General features: G+C 63.2%; 1 protein-coding gene across 2 annotated transcripts; it reads right to left on the reverse strand.

The window, feature by feature from the left end:
* Positions 1–40: 40 nt before the first annotated feature.
* Positions 41–18,699, reverse strand: CDH15 (cadherin 15). 2 transcript variants are annotated; one of them, XM_027076426.2, is made up of 14 exons: positions 18,409–18,699; positions 12,071–12,229; positions 11,714–11,869; positions 10,470–10,614; positions 6,481–6,641; positions 5,443–5,571; positions 4,776–4,961; positions 3,693–3,796; positions 2,962–3,104; positions 2,563–2,799; positions 2,052–2,291; positions 1,713–1,849; positions 1,305–1,472; positions 41–383 (listed from the first exon to the last, which is right to left on the reverse strand). In XM_027076426.2, exons 1-14 carry the CDS (start codon positions 18,562–18,564, stop codon positions 183–185), a joined length of 2,322 nt encoding a protein of 773 aa, XP_026932227.1. In that variant the 5' UTR covers positions 18,565–18,699; the 3' UTR covers positions 41–182. The 2 variants fall into 2 exon arrangements, with proteins under 2 accessions (XP_026932227.1, XP_026932226.1); XM_027076425.2 differs by having other exon boundaries at positions 3,693–3,946; positions 18,409–18,697.
* Positions 18,700–19,764: the final 1,065 nt, after the last annotated feature.

Consider the following 19,764-nt stretch of genomic DNA (forward strand, 5'->3'; position numbering starts at 1 on the left):
CTGTCCTCCCTGGGAGAAGTAGACTTGCCCAAGGGCCTCTACAGAGGTCAGCCGGGCCTGGAGGCCAGGCTGCCTGTCCTCGGAAAGACGTCTGCCCTCCGTGTCTGGTGGTTGTACCGCGAGCAGGGCACACGGGTCCGCATCAGAAAGCCCCCCACCCTTCCCTGGCCCTTTTCCGACCCTCACGGGGGCCCGTACAGGTCAGCCAGCCGGGCGAAGCGGGGGCCCCAGTCCCGCAGGCAGCTGTAGTCCTGGTCCTCGTCCCCCAGGCTGGACAGGATGGAGCTCAGCGTCCCTGCCACAGAACCATCCCCCTCGTAGTCGTAGATGAGAGCTGTGTCATAGGGCGGGACACTGGGGTCGCTGTCTGCCACCTCCAAGCCCTGCGGAGAGGCCCGGGAGAGCTCAGGATCCCTGCCGGCACCAAGCCCCGCCCCCAGCTCAGGCTGCAGCCCGCTCAGCCCGAGGCAGCGAGGAGGGAGCCCCACCCCCAGCCCCGCGGGAAGAGGAGGGGGAGGGGCAGAGCCCCGAGTGCGGGCACCGTTGGGAGACCCGCCCCACCTCCTTCTGGGCGGCTCTCTCCTTCCTTAGGGCTGGGGTACGTGAGGCTTCCTAACATCCCATCGGTGAGACCCCCGTTTCTGCCTTTTAAAGATTTCGCAAAGGGTTCTGTCCCGTCCACCTCCGTCCATCCTCTCACCCAAAGGGTCACACGCCCTCCTAACCGGGACCTGCACCTGGGCCTAACCCCTGCCCAGGCATCTGTAAGGGGCTTCCTCTGAATCAAGCCCTGTGCTTGAGGGCGGGTGTGGCGTCGGGCAGGCCGGCAGGCGGCACCCTCTGCTCCCCCACAGCCCATCCAACCGGGCCGCCTGCCTTCTGAGCCTCCCCCGCCTTGACTGCGAGAACTCGCCATGCTGTGCGCACATAACTGTGGTTCCGGGATGCGACTGACAGCTGCACCCCCAGGCTCGGGACACGCTAACTTTTGTCGATCGGTGTCCAGTGGAAAGTGCTGTAGAGCAAGCTCCAACCCACCCCGGCTCAACCAGGCTCGGCGGGGGCGGGGGTGGGGGGCAGCTTCCTCTTCCAGGGGACCTGTGCCTGTGGTCCCCTGCACCTCCCCAGCCTCACCCAGCTCTCAGATTGTCAGGGGTTCCCCAGAAGCTCAGCTGGGGTCCCCAGCGACGGACCCACTCTCCACAAATGGTGCGCGTCCGGAGGGTTCACAGAGGCGTGGGCGGGAGCCCCTATGTGCGTGTCCCCGTGCCTTTGCCCGTCTGCACACCTCCAGGGACACCTACATCATTGATGAAGTCAGCGATGTCAGCGGGGCTGGTGGGCAGCATGCGGGGTGGCTGGGGGCGCACTCGGCCGAACGGGGCATCTCGGCGCAGTGGCGGCCGTCCCAGGGGAGCGCACAAGGCCGCCAGCTCTGTTGGGTGGCGCAGCTGGTTGATGTCGTAAGCATCCTGGGGACACAGTAGGCAGAATTCAGCCCCGATCAATCACAGGGTGGGGTTTTGGTCCCAGGCACCCTGGTGGGATGAGGGGGGTGCGGGGGAAGGGAAGAGGACTTGTGGGGGACAGCTCCCTCCTCCTGAAGGTGGGGTGAGGGGTGCTGGAGGGGGACCCACGGCCTAGGCTCTCAGGGACCCTTCCAACCGCTTAGCATTTCTAAACCACGACCTCCCCCAACGCCCTCCCCTCACCTGGTCCTCCTCCCCGCCCCCCTGCTCATCATAGTTCAGGATGTTGTCCCGGAGATCGTCCTGCAGCCCGTGCAGAAACCCTTTGTCCCCTGACTGCCGCCGGGACCGCGTGACGAGGGCGACCGGCAGGGCGAGCACTGGGCAGGAGGGGACAGATAGGGGGTGGTGGGTGCCCCGTCATCCAGCCGGGTCTGGACATGTGGGGCATGGGATCGGGTGGTATGGGGCCTGCGGTGGGGGGGGGGGGGGAGGGGAGGAGGGGGGAGGGAGGGTTAAGGTGGGGCGGGGCCTGCGAGGAGGCGGAGTCAGGGCAGCAGGTGTCCGGACGCGGGCGCTCACAGAGCAGCAGGATGATGCTGGCCAGCACGATGACCAGGGCGCCCAGGCTGACGCCCACGCCTCCTGCCCTCCGGGCAGCGGCCCCCGGCAGACAGGCGCCATCCGGGCCGCAGCGACACACCGTCACGTTCAGGGGCTGCTCGCGCTGCTGGGGCGGCTGCCCGGAGTCTCGGAGCAGCAGGCTGAGGCGGTGTAGACCCTCCCGGACCTGGTGCCGGAGACGCAGGCGCGCGTGGCTCACTGCAGAGGGCGCCCAAGGTCAGCAGGGGCCTCCGAACCTGACGCGCCCTGCCCCTGCCCCTCCAGGGCCCCTCCGCGCCCCTTGCTGCTCGGAGAAGCGGCCTGGTGGGTGAGGATCCCAAGACCTGGGGCCTCAGTTTCCCCATCCTCCCGCTGGGCGTGATAGTTCCTGCCCCTCCCGAGGATGCGGCGGGAACCAGCAGGACCACGGTGCTGAGCGCCCCCCAGGTCTCAGGGCTGCACCCGCGGGCCGGTGTTTGGAAAAACTCACCGTTAACCTGGCTGACACTCCAGTTCCGGGTCAGCTCTGGGACACGGGGACTCAGCTGAAAGTGGAAGGGAGCCCCATGGGGGGGCAGGTCCGCATCTGTGGCCCCCAGGAGAAGGCCAGAACCCTGATCTGGCTTGCTGCACACGCTACCAGATGGCGGGGACAGCTCCGGGGCGTGGTCATTGACCTCCAGGATCTCAATGGACAGGGTCCCGGTGGCCGTGCTGGGTGGGGAGGCTACAGGCGGGAGAGGCCAGGTGGGCTCCTTGCCCTGCTGGGGCAGACTGCCCACCCGAGAATCGGCTCCGCGGCACGCGCAGCTCTCGGCCCTCGGGCAGCAGCAAGGATGCCCGGCCCGGGTCCGGGAGCCCTGGAGCCCAGGCACAGCTTGGCACTCACCATCGTCGTAGGCCAGGATGATGGCCCTGTACCAGCCATCCTTAAGGAAGGGCGAGGCTGGGCTGAGCACTCGCTGGGTCTGGATCTGACCCGTGGCTCTGTCCACCCGCAGCCAGTCATCTGGGTCATAATCCTTAGAGTAGCTGTTGGCCGAGGAGGGGACAGAGTGACCCTGAGCAGACACAGGACCCCCAGGGGTGTGGTCATACAGAAACACACATTTCCCACACACGTGTGTACGCACGCACCTCTGAAGCTAGGCCCCCAACTGCCCTGAGCTGGTGGTTTCTGTCCCAATTGACAGATGAGGAAACCGAGGCTCAGGGAAGGCAGGTGAGGCCCAGGGCCAGGGCCCCACGGCCAGTGAGTCCCACAGCCAGGCTTCAGCGCGTGGGCACCGTGGAGACAGACACAGATCCATAGGGCCAGGGCTGGGGGGACATCCAACACACGAAGGGCCGGCCTGCACACACCGGCTCACCGGAACCGACCGGGTGGCGTCGGTGGGCCAGCAAGCGCCCAGCCTGGCCTGCTGGGATGAGTTCACGCCGACATGCACGTATGCACAGGGCTCGAGGCCCCAGGGATGCTCAGGGCTGTACACGGACAGACGTGCCCTCTACCCTCCGACCAGGGCTCTGACGGGAACCCTCCACCGTGCTCCGCGCCCCGGCTGGGCAGCGGACAAAGGAGGCCGTCGGCCCCCTCTGCCTCACCCTGGCGGCCCCCACCTGAGCCTCTGCAGCCGCTGTGTGTCAGGGTCTTGGGCAGAGAAGGTGGCCACGGGGGTTCCCGGGGGCACCCCCTCAGGCAGGCTGATCCGCAGTGGGTTCTCCTGGAACACGGGCGCCTCGTTGACGTCCTGCACCCGTACGCTGACCCTGGCCTGGCCCCGCTCGGCCCTGGGGGCGGCCGCCTGCAGGGGGGCCTCGTTCTGCACTGCGACTCTCAGGTTGTACTGCTCACAGCTCTCGTAGTCCAGGGGCTGGAGGGGGGGGGACCGGGGGGGCGGTCGCTCAGGACTCCGGGCCCCCCTCACATTTGAGGTACCCGGAGGCGGCTACAGGGCAGGGCGAGGCCCCCACAGTGGGACCGCGGCCCCTTCAGTCTCTCCTCACAGCCCCTACTCTCCCTGTCCCTCATTAGCCCTGCACAAATAAAAATTATTCAGGACCAAAAGCCGCAAAGAATAACATAAAAATGACAGCTACTCGTCACTCAGAATGAGTTTGTTAGGCGGCGTGTGACCAGCTTCGTGCGTCACTTGGTCAGGCATCCTCCCTGGTGACTCAAGCAACGCTCGTCCGGGCACGCAGAGGGGGCTGGCACCTGGGGTTAAATTAACCTCTGCCACCTGCTGACTTTAAATATTGTCCCGGATGACCTGAGTGGGGCTCGTCCGTAGCTCACAGCCGTCGAGAACAAAGCTGAGATTTTCCTTTAGAGGAAAGATTTGGGTCCTGAGTTCCCAGCCCGCTGGGCCTGTAAACCCCCGTTTCCTGCAGTAACGCTCCTTGTGCGTCAGCATCTAAGCAGGTCTGCACCCGTGTGTGCGTGTGTCTCCCGCTGTTCCTGTCTCCTGGCTTCAGACCCGCCTGACACAGGTCTACACGGCATCCCACACCGGAAGAAGCAGCACTCCATCGATATCACCCGGGCTGTGGCCGGCCCTGTGCCCCGGGGTCGGCGTGGCCTGCGCCCAGAACCCCAGCATTCCCGGGTCCCCTAGCATTCTGCTCTGCCCCAAACGGGGGCCCCCTGAGCTCGGGTCCAGAAGCCAGACCCCAGCTGGGAAAGCCGTGCACCCCACTCACCTTCACCACAGACAGCACGCCCTCGTTGGTCTTGGGGTCTGTGCGGATAGCGAACTGTCCCTTGGGGTCGCCCTCCAGGATGGTGAACCTGGCTGCCCAGTTTGGGGAGCCCGGCAGGTCCCTGTCCTCCACCTGAAGCCGCCCCACGTCCACTCCGCTGACAGCCTCCGTGGCCTCCATGAAGAACTACGGAAGCCCGGCCCTCGTTACCGCCGGGGCTGCGGGGTTGGGGGGAGGCCCCACGGGGGGACGCCCACCCCTGCTCCCCCCCTGTTGACTCCGCTGCCCACCGCCCCCCCCAGAGCCTCCCGGGCTTGTGGCCTTGGGAATCACGGCCCCCCAGGGGTCCCCATGAGGCCCTGTCTGCGGGCTCAGCTGTGCGCCAGGCGCCCTGTGTGCCGCCTTGTCCCGGAGGCTGGGGCTGGCTGCTCCGTCCCACGCGGCGGGGGCGGAGGGAAGGCTCCTTCCTGTTGCCCGAGGGCCACCGAGGGGTCTCGGGGGGACGCTTCCCCCCAGGGTCTCCCCGAGCTTCTCTGTGTCTATGTGTGCACAAGCCACCAGTCTAACCTGGGTTTCTGTGCTTGTCCTCAGACAAGTCCTTGTCTCTCTGTCGGGAGCCTGAGGAGGGAAGGACAGTCCCCAGCGTGGGTGTGGTCGGGGGCAGTACCTCGTCCCTGGTGAACCCAGGGGCGTTGTCATTGACATCCTCAAGGGTGATGATGGCTGAGGCCGTGGCGGTGAGCCCATCTCCAGACATGTCTGCCACCTGCAGGGTCAGATTGTACACGGCGACCACCTGGGGGCACAGCAATGCGCAGTCAGGGTCCCTGGTGGCCCCGTAGGGCCCGGGGGGGGGGGGGGCGGCGTTGAGCAGACAGCACCGGGCTCAGCCTCACGGGAGAGCCCTGTGCGCATCACAAGCCCCAACACCCGGCCTTTTGCTCCCAAGCTCTGGGGCAAAATGTGCCGCCCGGCCCTCTGGGTCTGACAACACGACTGCGAGCCCAGACTATGAGTGGGCAAGAGGCCAGGCGTCGAGTTGGGTACACATTCACGGAACACCACAGCACGCTGGAGCTGAACCAACAAGCTGGGGTCCCTGCCCTGAAGGCCCACTTCCAGTGGCAGAAAGAGGGACCGAAGGCCACCTGATGCAGCGAGTGATTAGACAGAGCTGTGTGTGTAGCCGCGGGGAAACCAAGGAGGGCTTCCTGGAGGTGCCGAAGCTGTGCAGCAGCCTGGCTGTGAGCGGCAGCAGGGGTCCCGTTGGAGGAAGAGTGTGCAAGGACAGAGAGTGGCTGTTACTCCAGAGCACGACTGGCCAGTGTGGGGCCAGGTGGATGGCCTACCCCATGCCAGGAAGCCCGAAGGCTTGGCAGGCTCCAGGGCGGGGGAGGCTTTCGGCAGGACTCGTCAGGGCCAGGCACCATACGGAGGGCCCTTCCCGCTCTCCTCGCACCTAGACCCACGAGCAGCCACGAGACGCGGGTGTCCCAAGCTGGGTTTGTGTCCGAGCCACTGGGAGTATCCACAGCAAGCGGAGGCTCCCTTCCATCGTGTCGGGGGAAGCACGTAGGGTGGGCAAGGCTGGGGCGGAGGGCCCAGCTTGGAATGAGCCGCCCCATGAGCCTCAGAGCGCCGAGAAGACGGGCAAGGATGCAACCCTGGCGGCCCTGGCCCCCAGCCTTCGTGGCGGTAGCCTCACCTCGCGGTCCAGACCCACTTGCACGGTGCGTATGTCCCCCGTGTGCTCATCGATGCTGAAGAGCTGGGGGCCGTCCTGCTCCAGAATGGAGTACCGCAGGGCCGCGTTGTCTGTTTCTGGGTCATCAGCGTCTGTGGCTTCGGCCCTGGTCACGTAGGTGCCTGGCGAGGACGGGGACGAGCAGGGAGGACACGTGTGGGTGCCAACCTGGCCCCAGGACACGCCTCGCCGCCCGTGGCCCACCGTGCCAGGTCCAGGCCCCCATCGGTCTGTACGGACTTGAACATTTAGGCCGTCTGCCTTGCGCCGGTTGGAGGAGGAAGCAAGAGCGTCTGATATACACGTTCGATCAAGAGCTGACATGTGTCCCCCAGACACGGAGACAGTCCAGCAGGGGCTGAGAGCCCGGGGTCAGACGGGGGAACCAGCTGGAAAGCGGGCCAGCTCCGAACCGGCGGGAACGCCGAACTAACAGAAGTAGAGAGACGTGCAAACACAGGTGTGAGCAGCACACACGCAACACGCGTGCACACACGCACAACACACACGCTCGTGTCTGCACGCAGAAGCACGTCTCCCAGCTCTGTCTGCTGCCGGGGCCGAACAGCAGCCAATCTGACGAGCCTCCTGTTGGCCAAACACGGACAATGTGGGCATCAGAGCCATGGCCGTAATGGATGATAACCCACCGAACGAGTCAGACTCCGGAGGTCCAGAGTCACAGAAACAAAAAGAGCATCCGCAGGCACACGTCCACAGGGCAGAAAGCCCGCTGACAAAGGGTGAAGGGACAATGGAAGTAGGAAACCACCGCCCCCGCCCCTAGGAGAACGGACCCAGACAAGGCCCACGAGCAGATGCTCACACTGGGGAATGGAAGTTTAAGGAGAAACAGAGGACGAGCACAGTCGCACAGGATCTTTCACAAGATGCCTATTAATTACAGGGGGAAAACGGAAAAATCACAGTGGAGGGGCGCCTGGGGGGCTCAGTCAGTTAAGTGTCTGACTCGGTTTCAGCTCAGGTCATGATCTCATGGTTCAGGGGGTCGAGCCCTGCGTCTGGCTCTGTGCCGACCGTGCGGAACGTGCTTGGGATTCTCTCTCTCCCTCTCTCCCTCTGCTCCTCCTCTGCACTCTCTCTCTCAAAATAATAAGCTAAAAAAAAAAAAAAAAATCACAGTGGAGAAGCCCGGCAGACACCCCCTAAACAAGGCAAATTGAAGTCCACATCTCCGGGAACGGGACGCACACTCCTGACAGGACACACTGAGGAGAACTTGTTACCCGAGTGCAAATCCTGATTCCAACCACACGAACCCCATCCGGACAGCCCACGTTCTTCAAAATAACTGAGTAAGTGCTTCAGAACGTCAGTGTTAGGACTAAGGAGGTGTGACACTTGGACGGTGAAAACTACAAACGCTTCGGAAAGAAATTAAACCCAAGTAAACGGAAACACGTCCCATGTTCACGGACTGCGAGGTCACCGCTGTTCAAGGTCAGCACTGCCCAAAGTGATGTGCAGATTCGGTACCGTCTCCATCAATGTCCTAAGGACAAGTTTCTTCGCATAAATAGGAAAACCATCCTAAAACTCGTATGGAACCTCCAGGAAACCCAAACAGCCAAGAACACAGCGGGCGCACTCACACCGCCTGCCTTCAAAACCACCCCAAAGGTACGGGGATCACGGCAGTGTGGGGTGGCCACACAGACAGACGCGCGGGCCGGTGGGACAGGAAGTCCGGGAACAGACCCTCGCACGGGTGGCCAAACGACTTCCGGCCAGCGGGCCGAGACCGTGCAAGGGGGAAGAGGTCGGTCTTCTCGGCACCCGGCGCTGGGAAAACTGGGCGTCCCCAGCCCAGAGCACGCACTTGGACCCTCCCCTCACACCATCACGCAAAAACTCACTCCAAGCGGATCAAAGACCTACACGTAAGGCCTGAAACTGTAAAACTTGGAGGAACACAGAGGGCAAAAGTCTCGCCACACTGGATTTGGTTATGATTTCTGGACGGGACGCCAAAGGCACAGGCAACAAAAGGGAAGACGGACAAACTGCACTTCATGAACATTTTTAAATGTTCTGTGTCAAAAGACACTATCAACGGGGTAAAAAGCAGCCCACAGGACGGGAGAAAACACTTGCAAATCGTGTCTCTGTGAAGGACTACCCAGGATATATAGACAACCCCTAAGACTCAACAAAAACGCAACTCAATTCAAAAATGGGCAAAGGGCTTGAATCCACCTTTCTCCAGATAAAATATACAAATGGCCACAAAACACATGAAAAGGTGCTCGACATCAGTAGTCGTCAGGGAAACGCAAACCCACATCACGAGACACCAGTTCACACCCACTGGGATGGCCATCATGAAAAACCAAAAGACAAGTGTTGGCGAGGACACGGAGAAATGGGGCCCCACGCGTGGCCGGTGGGGTGTGAAACGGTGTAGCCGCCGTGGAAACAACACGGTGGTCACTCAAATGAAACACAGAATCGCCGTGTGATCCATCAACTCCACTTCTGGGTTTATCCCCCAAGGAACCAAAAGCGGGAACGTGAACTCACATCCATAACATCACTCACGGTAGCCAAGGCGCGAAAGCCACCCAAGTATCTATCTACAGGAGGAAGGACCACTGAAGCGTGGTCTGTCCACACAATGGACTACTGTCCAGCTTCAAAAGGGAAGCATATCCTGAACACGGATGAAGCTGGATGCTTGTGCTTGTGAGATGAGCCGTCACAGATGACAAATACTAGAAGGTTTCACTTACACGAGGTCCCTAGAGTATACAGATTTACTGAGGTGGAAAGTAGGTGGGAGCCGGGGTCTGGGGACCGGTGGTGGGGACAGCCGCACAACATTATGAATGTTTTTTTTTTAAAGTTTATTTTTGAGAGAGAGACAGAGCACGAGCAGGGGAGGAGCAGAGAGAGGGAGACAGAGAATCCGAAGCAGGTTCCAGGCTCTGAGCTGTCAGCACAGAGCCCTATCTGGGGCTTGAACCCATGAATTGTGATCTGAGCCAGCGTCTGATGCTGAACCGACTGAGCCACCCAGGCGCCCCACGTTCGGAATGTATTTAACACCACTGAACGGTCCCCTTAAAAATTGTTAGGATGGTGACACTTATGTGTATTTTTAGCGCAATAAAACTTTTTTGAAAAAAAAAAAAAAACATCAGGGTCAGGAACGCCTAACGGCCAAGGAACCGCTCCAGACGGAGGGGAACGAGCTTAGGAGGTGGAGCGGGACCATCGTCCCAACCTAATGGTGGAAACAAGCAGATAATCCACAAAGACCCAAACATGGTCGTCACAACTCTGTTGCAATTCTTTTTAACTTTTTTGCAAGTCTGAAAGTATGCAAAAAGAAGTAAAAAAAAAAAATGTCATTCTGAGTCTTGAAACACGAAGAAGGAGGTGAAATAAACAGACGTGTGGGAGCACCTCCCACGAGTCCACCCTTCCCAGCCTCTCAGGCGGAAGGCTGGCCTGGGATTGGACTCCAGCCCCTGGGACCAGAGCGGGAAGGTCTCTCCTGCCTGGAACAGGTCAGGCGAGCGAGGCCGTCCTCCTCGACAGGAGGTTGTGCCTTGTTTGAGATCGAGGTGTAGGGCTGAGAAACAGGATGGACATGTTCTGGAAGCAGGCTTACAGCATCATGGTGAGGGCGCTAAATCCACGGAATTGTCCGTTTTTAACCGGTCAGTCCTGTTTTGTGTGGATTTCACCTCAGTGCAGCAGCAGCCTCCGTCCCAGCTCGGCCACCATAAATCCTCACTGCTTTTTGGAAGACGCTGGGGTGTGAAACGTACACTGAAACGGGAAGTGACTGCAAACTCCCTACCCCTGGAGAGTCCACTTGCTTACTTTTGGACGCTCTGAAGGACCACTGAAAGTCTTGCTGAGTCTCCCCGGGCCTTCCGACGGACTCAGAGCCCCCCACGCCGGCCGCAGCCGCCCAGCCTCACCTGGCACTGCTCCCTCCAGCACCCGGCCGCTGAACGCCTCCTGCCTGAAGACGGGCCGGTTGTCATTCTGATCCACAACCACGATCTCCAGGTCCGTGGGCTCCTCCAGGGTGGCTCCTCCCAGGTCCAGAGCAAAGGCCCTTAGCTAGCCAAGCAGAGAGCAAGGGCTGGTGCTGTGCTCCCCCAGTTTTGGTGGCCCCCACCAGGCCGTGCAAAGGGACAGCAAGTGCAGACCCGGTGTCCCGCTGGGGACACCAGTTTACACGGGGGAGAAAGGGCATGGGGTGGGGCGAGTGTGCAGCAGCGAGACCTCCCTGCCACCAGCCTGCTCGCCCACAGCAAGGGAGGGCAGCGCCTCGCTTCCTCTCTCGCCTTGGCTGCCGGGAAGCTCACAGGTATGTTTTGTGTGCGACTGAAGCCACAGTCTCACTAGCGCTCCCACTCTGTCCCTTCTGCTAATCGGTGCAGGCTCCTCTTGGAGCTTAATGATCCCGTGAAACGGAAATGAAGCCACTTCCCTGCTTCTGGAGAGTGGGCATGCTATGGTGCCCAGATAGGACCGTGGTCTCTGTCTGATAACTCTCTGTGTACGGGAACCAAGAGCTCGTTCTCAAAGTCTGGACGAAGAACGTTCAGGGTACGGAAAAAGCAAAGTCAGAAGCCTCCTCCTCCAGGGCAAATTCAAAACACTTTGGAGACTCTGGGCTCGGCAGGACACCGGACTCTGTGGGGAGTCAGGTTCCTCCCCCCTCCATGGCCTCTTGCTCCCTTCTCTCAAGCCTCACAGTCCCATGCCTCCGGGGCGGGGGGATCCCGTGCCACCTTCCCCGGAGAGTCAAGGGACACCTGCCATTGGGACGTGCCATACCGTGGGCTTCTGCACAACGCCCCACCCCACCACACATGGCCAGGCTGAGGGCAAAACTGGGGCAAAACTACACCAGCGCCCAGTGGTGTTTTCCTGGGAGGCTGACAGCGGCTCTGCTGGGGGCTGCCCAGTGCCGCTTCCCTGGGCAGGACCAAGCCCCGCCTCCATGGGGCCTCAGTTCGCTCATGCTCATCTGTTAAATGGGAACAGAATCCTGAACATCTTCTTTGGAATGCAGCTCCTACAGTCCCAAACCCCTGTCTGCAGCTACCAATTAAGGACATGTGCCCTCAAGTCCCAACCCTGAGACCAGGAGACTGGTGGTGGCAGGAGCCCCCCCCCCCTTTCCTGCCAGCGCTCCCCACAGCGGGCCCACCCTGAAGCGGTCTGTCTTCTCCCGGTCCAGCATGGCATTCAGGAACACCTTCCCGGTGAACTTGTCAATGGAAAACACGCCCTGGGGCTCCTCGTCCACACCGGGGCCCTGGATGCTGTAGATGACGCTGCCCAATGGCTGCTTGTCGGACTTGATCTGTCAAGAAAGGAGCCCGGCTGGGGGAGGTGCCCCAAAAGGCAGGGTGCCCCAAAAGGCCTCTTCCTGGCCTTGACTCCTCCCCCAGCAGCTCAGCCTATGACTCAAAGATGTGCTGCCCTCAGGGACCCTCCAGGGACAGCCCAGCCCCTGCTCTGCCCCCAGGGCTCCCCCCCCCTCCCCCGTCTGTGCCCCCCTCACCTGCACCAGGGGGTACGGAAGACGCTTGTGGTTCTCGGATACACTGATGGGGGGGATAACCCAGGCTCTTCGTACACGGCCTGGGGCAGGTGCCCGGTGCCAGGGGTACAGGGTACTGGGCCTCCTCTGCCCAGGGACCCCCAATGACAGGCCCAGGCTCTGGAACAAAGGCACAATTAGCTGTCAATTACATAGCACGCAACCCCAGTGAGCCCGGCCGCAGAAAAGTGAACCCACCATAACCTTGGCCCCCATCAGAGCCCTGGGCTCATGGTCCTGGGAGACCCCACAGCCACACCCCAAGACTGGAGCCCCCAAAGCCCTGCATGTGTCTCCTGTCGTCTCCTGGGAGCCCCTGCGGCCAGAGCTGCCCCAGGCCTGGTGGATGTTCCCCGGCCGGCCGGCCGAAGCGAGGCTGCCGGGCCCCCACCTCCTCCCGGAGTGGCCCAAGGGAGGCGCAGGCACCGGGCCTCGGGGAGCATGGGGTGCTCAGGGGGCAGACGGAGCCAGAGTGACAAACGAGGCAGCTGCTGGCAACAGCTGCCAGGGGGAGGCTCCCAGGGACACTTCGTGGGAGAAGGCTGTGGCTAACAGGGTGTGGCCACCCTTCCCCTCTCCCACGAATGCTTCCCGGAAGCGGGTGCTCGCGGAGGCCCTACAGGCAGGTCGGAAGTGGCTTCTCCAGGCTGCTCTGTGGGACTGGAGGCTCAGCCCGTTTCCAGGGTTTCAGCAGGGACTGCAAACTTACCCGACCTCACCGTGCAGACTGGCCTAGCTGCAGGGGGGTTCGCAGGGCCCAAGGGGCTGAAACGGGACCACAACACCGGGTGCCGACCCCCTGCTTTCCTCCCAGCCACGGCCCTGGGGGTGCTCCCTCCTCTTTCTCCACACACTCGGGGGGGCTGGGGGGCTGCCAAGGGAAGACGGGGAGCACGTGACAGCCGTGCTCACCCCCTCCTCCGCAGGGGCGGGTGGGGGCATGTAGATACAGCTCAGGCCTTTCCCTGGGCCAGCCTTTGGGCTCAGAACTGGGGCCATCAGGGAGCATGGTGGGAGGAGGGCACCCGTCAGAAGTCTCTTGAGACCCACTGGCCGCTCCCTGTAGTGACCACAGGTAGCCCCACCTTCCCAGTTCAGGTGGGGAAACCGAGGCCCAGAAAAGGCACCGTCCCATGAGTTCAGGGACGGGCTGGCAGCACAAACACATCACGAATTTCCCGGCCCTGGTCTCCGCGCCAGGCTCTTCAACAGGGTGCCGGCTGGTCTGAGTGTGGGACCGGGCACTGTGGCTGCCTGGGCACAGGGGCTCTGGTCCAGGGGCACAGGGTCCCGCTGGATTTGGTGAGAGATGGCGGCACCTGGGGTGGGGTCTGGGGGAGGGGCTCGGTCACGCGCTGGGACCCAGCTGGCTTTGGGGGTTGGAGAAGGCAGCCTCTGAGGCTGCTCGGGCCCCGCCCCCCCACACTGGCAGCTGCCCCCTGCCCTGCCCTCCCCCAAACCCAAGGCAGGACAGGCTGGCTGGGGGCATGCAGAGCGGACACCCCCCCTCCCAGACGCCAGCCCTCTGTGCTCTAGGGATGACCCTAGAAGCTCTCTGGCCCCACCCAGGGTCTCCAGGCCCTGGGTCCTTCTGGAGGAGGCGCTCCTTTTAGCTAAGGTGGACAGGGTGGCTCCCTGGCTGCCCTGTGCCTCCTCGACATCCCCCAGCCTCCGTCTGGGGCCTCACAGTCCATGGAGAGTGGGCATGGGACGGGGTGGTCTCGTGGTCTCAGAAGAGAGGCGTCAGGGACGAGTGAGGGCGGTGTTCTGGGTGGGATGGGACAGGGGCAGGAAGGAGAGGCCAGCTGCCGTCCCGTGTAACCCTCCGCTCTACTCCCTGGCACCTTCACCTACCAGGACCAGCACACAACGCTTTCCACATGCTTTGCTCGCAAAACAGCAGTAACATCCACGTGACAGCTGAGCTCTCCTTGTGGCCCCAAGCCGGGTCCCCAGGCCCGGAATCGTCCCCCTCCTCCTCCTCCTCCTCCTCACCTGAAATCCCAGGGGCACTGTCACCTGCAGGGGCCTGGAATCTTCGAGGCAGCGAACATGGTTTATAAAAAGGACCAAGCTCCTGGCCAGGCCCCCAAGCTACTCCAGCCCGACAGACCGGCAGTGCCTGGGGCGGCTCGGGCGTCGCGCCAAACCCACAGAGCACAAACCCTTCCAGGTCAGCACCGTGTTCCCGCCAAGCGGAGCCCTGCTGGCCTCTGTCACCGTGCTAGCGGGGACAGCATCTGTTTCCTGAGCATCCCGAGGGCGGCACGGGGCTCGGCGTCCGCCTGTCTCGGCCCTTTCTGCCCTCCCTAGGCCCTCCCGCAGCCCTCACGCCCCCTAGGAACGAGCGCTGTCTGGTTTGACAGCCACCCAGAGCAGGGCTCAGAGCGGCCGAGCCTCTGGCTCAAGCCCACACGGCCAGAGAGCAGCAGAGGTGGGGGCCACAGGGAAACCAGCTTCTGAGCTCCGTCGCTCCCAGGAGCGCCTTCCCCACCCGGCCTCAGTGTGGGGAGGTGGACAGGACTGGGGGTGCAGGCGGGGGCCGGTCTGCAGGGGGGCTAGCCGCTGATCTCAGGCTCTTGGAGGAATGCTGGGGGACGCACTCTGCCCCGTCCAGCCCACCACAGAGCCTCCGGCTGCCCCTCACCGCCGTCTCTGCCGGCGGCCTTGGCTTAGGCCGCAGCGTGCCCAGCAGCGTGGTGTGGGGCTGGTGCGGTCGTGGCAGAGCCTGGGACTCCACGGCCCAAGTTCAGAAGGTCAGCAGAAGCCACAGAACCTTGGCAGGGACCCCCCGCCCAGATCAGAGGCTGCGGTGGGTGGGGCGGCTGGGCCGGGCCACAGCCCACTTCCGCCGGCCAGCCCGGGTCCTCCCACCACCCCCTTCCCAGAAGACGGACGTGGCCGGCTGGGGGAGGGTCTGGGAGCTGCCTGGGGACCACGGGACATCTGGGGCCAGGACGAAGCCACACGGACAAAGCCAGCTCACACAGACCCCCAGCATGCGGGCAGAGCGAGAAGGCACCACCGAGTGGACGCGGGCTCCCCTCTGCTGTCCACCGTGCTGCTCCCACGCCCAGCCACAACCAATGGGTGTGACAAACCCGGTTCCCCCAAGTGAGGCCCAACGATACCCCCGTGCTCATCCCTGGCCTTTGCCTTAACCAAGAACCGAGAGAATAGTCTGGAAGCCCTGGAGACACCAGGGCCACTGTCCCTCCCCGGGGCCCACCCCCAGCCCAACACCCAACCCCAGCGGGTGAGTAATAAAGCCCCCCACCACCCCTGTAGGAATCTGTTCTTCCTGGCGCGGCTCACAGGGCTCTCTGCTTCTCTCCACCAGCCCACGGTGGGTTCGGAACAAAGAATTCTAAGCCACAGCGTAGTCTCCCCGGAGCCTGGGAAGAGAGCTGGGTGTTCCCCCACCCCGGGTAGAGAAGCCGTGGACCGGGAAGGCTGGGCGGGAAGTGAGGACGGCCCGCTTCGTCTCCTGGAGCTGCTGGCCTTTAGGGGCCCCTGGGGCTCCCTAAAATCACTGCTGAGATTCAGACGGCAGGCAGCAGGCCTGAGCTCGGGCTGGACTTTTGCTCCCGTGGCCCAGCTTCCTGGAACCCTGTCCACCATCGTGTTGCGACTGCATTAGGGGAAGGGAACATGCTCTGCTACCCCGTCCGGCGTCGTTGGGCGAACCTTAAAAAACGTAGCTGCAGACGCGAGCTCGAGTGAGAGGTTCCAGGGTTAGTCCCACACTTGTGTGAGTGGAGACCCCTCCAACAGTGCTTTTGGCTTGAGGTTTCATGATCTAGGAAGCGGGTGGGAAGCCTAGAGCCTGGCGGAACGGGGCGGCAGGGGCCCGGGGGGGGGGGGGGGTCTGCCTGGGCGGAGGGAAGAGCTCCCGGTCTGCACCCCCCGCAAGCCTCCCAGGCCCGAGCCCCTTCTGCCCAGGCTGGAATCCGCACCACCCTGTTCCTGGACGGCCTGGCCGGCATCAGGCATGCCAGGAATGGGCCCAGCTGTTGCCCCAGCCCAGAGAGGCCCCTGCACGTCTCCTGAGGCGCCACAGTAAGGGGGTGAGAGAAGCAGCTGTTTCCCACCCCCCCCCCCCCCCCAGCATCCCCCTTGCAGGGACAGGTTCAGCCACGTGAGGGCCACTATGCTCCGGAGCTGCCCTGTCCACCTGGGGAAGAGAATGGTCCAGGAGCCAGCTGCCCTCTGCCGCCCCAGCTACTGTCATATTAACGTGACTAGAGAACGTGGCCTGCGCCAGCCTGTTCCACGGCCTTTCCCACGTTGCCTGTGGGGGCCTTCACATGTCCAAGTCCCCAGGAGTGCAGCCAAGGCCTCACCTTCCTTCCAGAAACCGTGTGGCTCACCAGCTTGCCCCAAATCATCCAGGCTCCGCCACCCCCCACTCCCACCCCCCCAAGGGCAGGGCCAGCTACGGGGGCACTAAGGGCCGGGGAGGGGCCCGAGGGCCCAGCTCTGAAAGTACACACTCTAAGCCCCCTAGGTGAGATTTTAGGGGACACAGGCGGGGGAGGGGTGTGCCTTGTCCCAAAGGCACAGTCAGCACCAGATCAATGCAGCGCCCTGTGTTGGGGCCCCTCCTGAGCCAGCCCTGCCTCGCCCGGGGCCAGCCGGTGGGTCTCGGGAGCTCACAGAGGTGGAGGAAGGGATGTCCAGGAGGCAGCCTTCAGCTGCCATGTGGCTCGACAGGAGAGGACAAAAGTCTGAAAGCTGAGCTGGATGGGGGAGGGGTGGGTAGGGCCCCGACACGGATGTATTTCGGGGGGGGGGGGTCTAGGAAAAGCTCCCCTCATGCGCTAATCTGAGCCACATCGAGTACAGAACTTGTGTCCAAGCCCCATTGGCTGATCCCCCCAAATCCCCAAAGCCTCCAGCTGTGTGCAGGGGTCATTCCGCAAGAGCCCCAGGGAGAGGACCTTCCCTGCTACAGAGCCACCCCAAACCCAAAAGAGCAGGTCTCCGTCATGTGCCTGCCCAAAGTACTGGGTCTGGTGCAGGGTGGGGGTGGACCACTGCTCCTACAGCAAGTGGGGAGGGGGCATCAGAGGCGTGGAGCCTTCTGGAGTGGACTCCAGCGTGTGGGGGCATACGGTCCTGTGGGAGGGCGCACAAGAAGATTGTGCACGGTGCGACCTCCCAGCAGAGGGCTGGGGGAGCCCAGGCCCAGGTGGGCCCAGAGGCAGGGGTGCAGGTGACCAGAGCGAGGGGTGCCGGGTGTCCCGAGGCCCAGTTGCTGGGCAGGGGGGGGGGGGGGGAGGGGAAGGGGTCCCACTGGAGGGCATCTGACCAGCTTCCAGCCACAGCTGGGAGATCTTTGGGAGTCAGGGGGACTCAAGAAGCCCAGAGTGAGTGCTGGGAAACTGGACTGTCCTCACCAGGGTCTGGGCCCCAAACAGCAAGCACCTATGGGCACTCGCCAAGCCCTCAAGCTCATTACCTGTCAAGTATAAGGCAAGTAAGGTCCTCTATTATGCACAATGTCCCCACCACTGCCCGGCCCTGGCCTCTGGCCTGTGACCCTGACTCAGTCTGCTCCCCAAAGGCAGGCCACGGCTCCACTCCGAGGCTCGGAGTAGCGCCTGCCCCGTCCAAAGGGCCACTCGGCCCAGGACTCGAGGAGATGTGGCCCCCTCCCAGGGGGTGCCCATGGTGGGGAGAGGGGCAGTGGTCTGCGCCTCCTTCTATCCTGCCCCGCTCCCAGCTCGGAGAGACCAGGGAACTGGGGCCAGGGGGGGAGTGTGGGGGTGTGGGCTGTGTGCCAGGGGCCTGGATCCCAGGGCACTCCCAGGGGAGAGTGGATTCCTGAAGGGCAGAGCCCGCAGCTGCCCCTGCCGGCGGGACACAGGGTGGAGATGCCTCGGACTCCACTCACCAGGGTCACTACCCAGGGTCACCTGCCTACCCAGCAGGAGTGTCAGGGAACCGGCCTACCAGCTCGTCCAGCTGGGGTGCTCCTGCTGCCCACCCGCCCCCCCCCCCCCGGCTCTCACCACAAGTCGGGCAGGGTTGAGGGGCGCACCTCCAGGGGAAGGACCGGCCTGCTAGGTGGTCTCCGGGCGGCCACCCAGCTTGGCTCCCCGTCCAGTTCAGTCGGAGACGGATACCCTTTGCCTCCGGACCCCGCTGGGTCACAGAACGCCCTGGACAGAGCTACCCACCGGGCACCCTCAGCTCATGGGTCCTCCAGAGGCGGCCAGAGCCAGTGGTCCCCGGGAGCGTCCCACTGTAAGCCGTAGGGCAGGGGGCAAGGGACTCCGCGCGGCCAGACGCCTTACCTGGGCCAGCAGCCCGAGGGCGACGAGGAGTGCGGCGTCCATGGGCCGGCGGAGCGGGGGCCGAGCGTCCGGCAGGCAGCCTCCTGCTCGGACACAACGCGGGCTGAGTGACAGCACAAGTGCGCGGGCGGGGGCCCCGAGTGAGTGACAGCACATGTGCGGGGGCGGAGCAGGAGGCCGGGGGCGGGGCCTGGGGCTGAGTGGCAGCACGTGTGCACGGCGGGAGGCGGGGCCTGAGTGACAGCACGTGTGCGGGGGCGGAGCCAGGGCCTGAGCGGCAGCACGTGTGGGCGGCGGGGCGGGGCGGGGCGGGGCGGGGCGGAACCAGTCCGGAGGCGGCTGTCCAGGGCGGTAGAGCCCTGGGAGTCCAGTAGTAAAAAGAGGAAGCCGGCAAAAAAGACGGAGGTGGGTGGGGCTGGGCTAGGAGCCAGAGTAGATAGATTCGTCCATCCACTAATTTTTACGTTGCTGCTCCGTGAATTCACCAGACACACTCTTGCCTCAGGGCCTTTGCACTGGCTGTTTCCTCTGCCCCTAGTGCTCTTCCCCTACGCCTTGAGGGCTTTGTCTGATGGCAACCCCTGAGCACCCTATCAGGCACTGGCACCTACCTGCCCATCTTCGGTCACAGTCTCTCGCACCGGGATGGGGCTCCCCTGCGCCTGAATTGTTTCTGTGGATCCTCAAGGCTAGCACAGAGGAAGGCCAGGCCTAGACCTCGCCTGGGGTTGGCCCTCCCCACCCCAGCCACAGCCCTTCCTCCCTCCCCTGGTCCCCACCCCTCCCTCCCCGGTGGCCTCCTGTTCTGGGGCTGCTCTCCTCTTCAAGACCTGTGCCCCTGGTGTGTGTGTGTGTGTGTGTGTGTGTGTGTGTGTGTGTGTGTCGCTGACAGGCCCAGGACACAGTAATGGAGGGTGGAGAGCGCAGGACGGAGGAAGGACCCTAGGAGCTAACACACTGCCCTCTGAGCAGGAGGCGGGGGGGGGGGGGGGATGTCTAGGGAGCCTGGGTCTTCTCTGTGGCGGGGGCGGGTCCTCCGCTCTCCTGTCCAGATCGTGGGCCGTGGAGCAGGTGTGGCACCATCTGTGCCCTTGGCCTGGTTGGAAGGAGGCCAGGCTGCCTGAAGGAGACTCTGGCAACGTGTCCCTGGCACTCACTGCTCCGAGGTGGGGAGTCAGAGAGGGGGGCCTTTCCATCTCCAGGCTCTGAGACCCTGGGCCTGGGGAGCAGCCTCTAAGGGCCACTGTAAGGGTAGGGCTAACCTGTAGCCTTAAGAAATAACAGCTTTGTTTAACACTGTAGGTTAAGAGATAACAGCCTTATCCTATCAATCAAGGGATGGATTAGCGCGTGATT

Source organism: Acinonyx jubatus, chromosome E2, assembly GCF_027475565.1.
Source record: "Acinonyx jubatus isolate Ajub_Pintada_27869175 chromosome E2, VMU_Ajub_asm_v1.0, whole genome shotgun sequence".
Taxonomy (NCBI): Eukaryota; Metazoa; Chordata; class Mammalia; order Carnivora; family Felidae; genus Acinonyx; species Acinonyx jubatus.

What these genes read in the sequence shown, in the direction of transcription:
- CDH15 (XM_027076425.2), bottom strand. Translation starts at nt 18,564, where the DNA reads ATGTGCTGTCACTCACTCGGGGCCCCCGCCCGCGCACTTGTGCTGTCA. An exon ending in AGAAGACAGACCGCTTCAGG is followed by an intron (nt 10,615 to 11,713) that starts GTGGGCCCGCTG and finishes CTGCTTGGCTAG; the next exon opens with CTAAGGGCCTTTGCTCTGGA. An exon ending in CTGGGTTCACCAGGGACGAG is followed by an intron (nt 4,962 to 5,442) that starts GTACTGCCCCCG and finishes GGGCTTCCGTAG; the next exon opens with TTCTTCATGGAGGCCACGGA.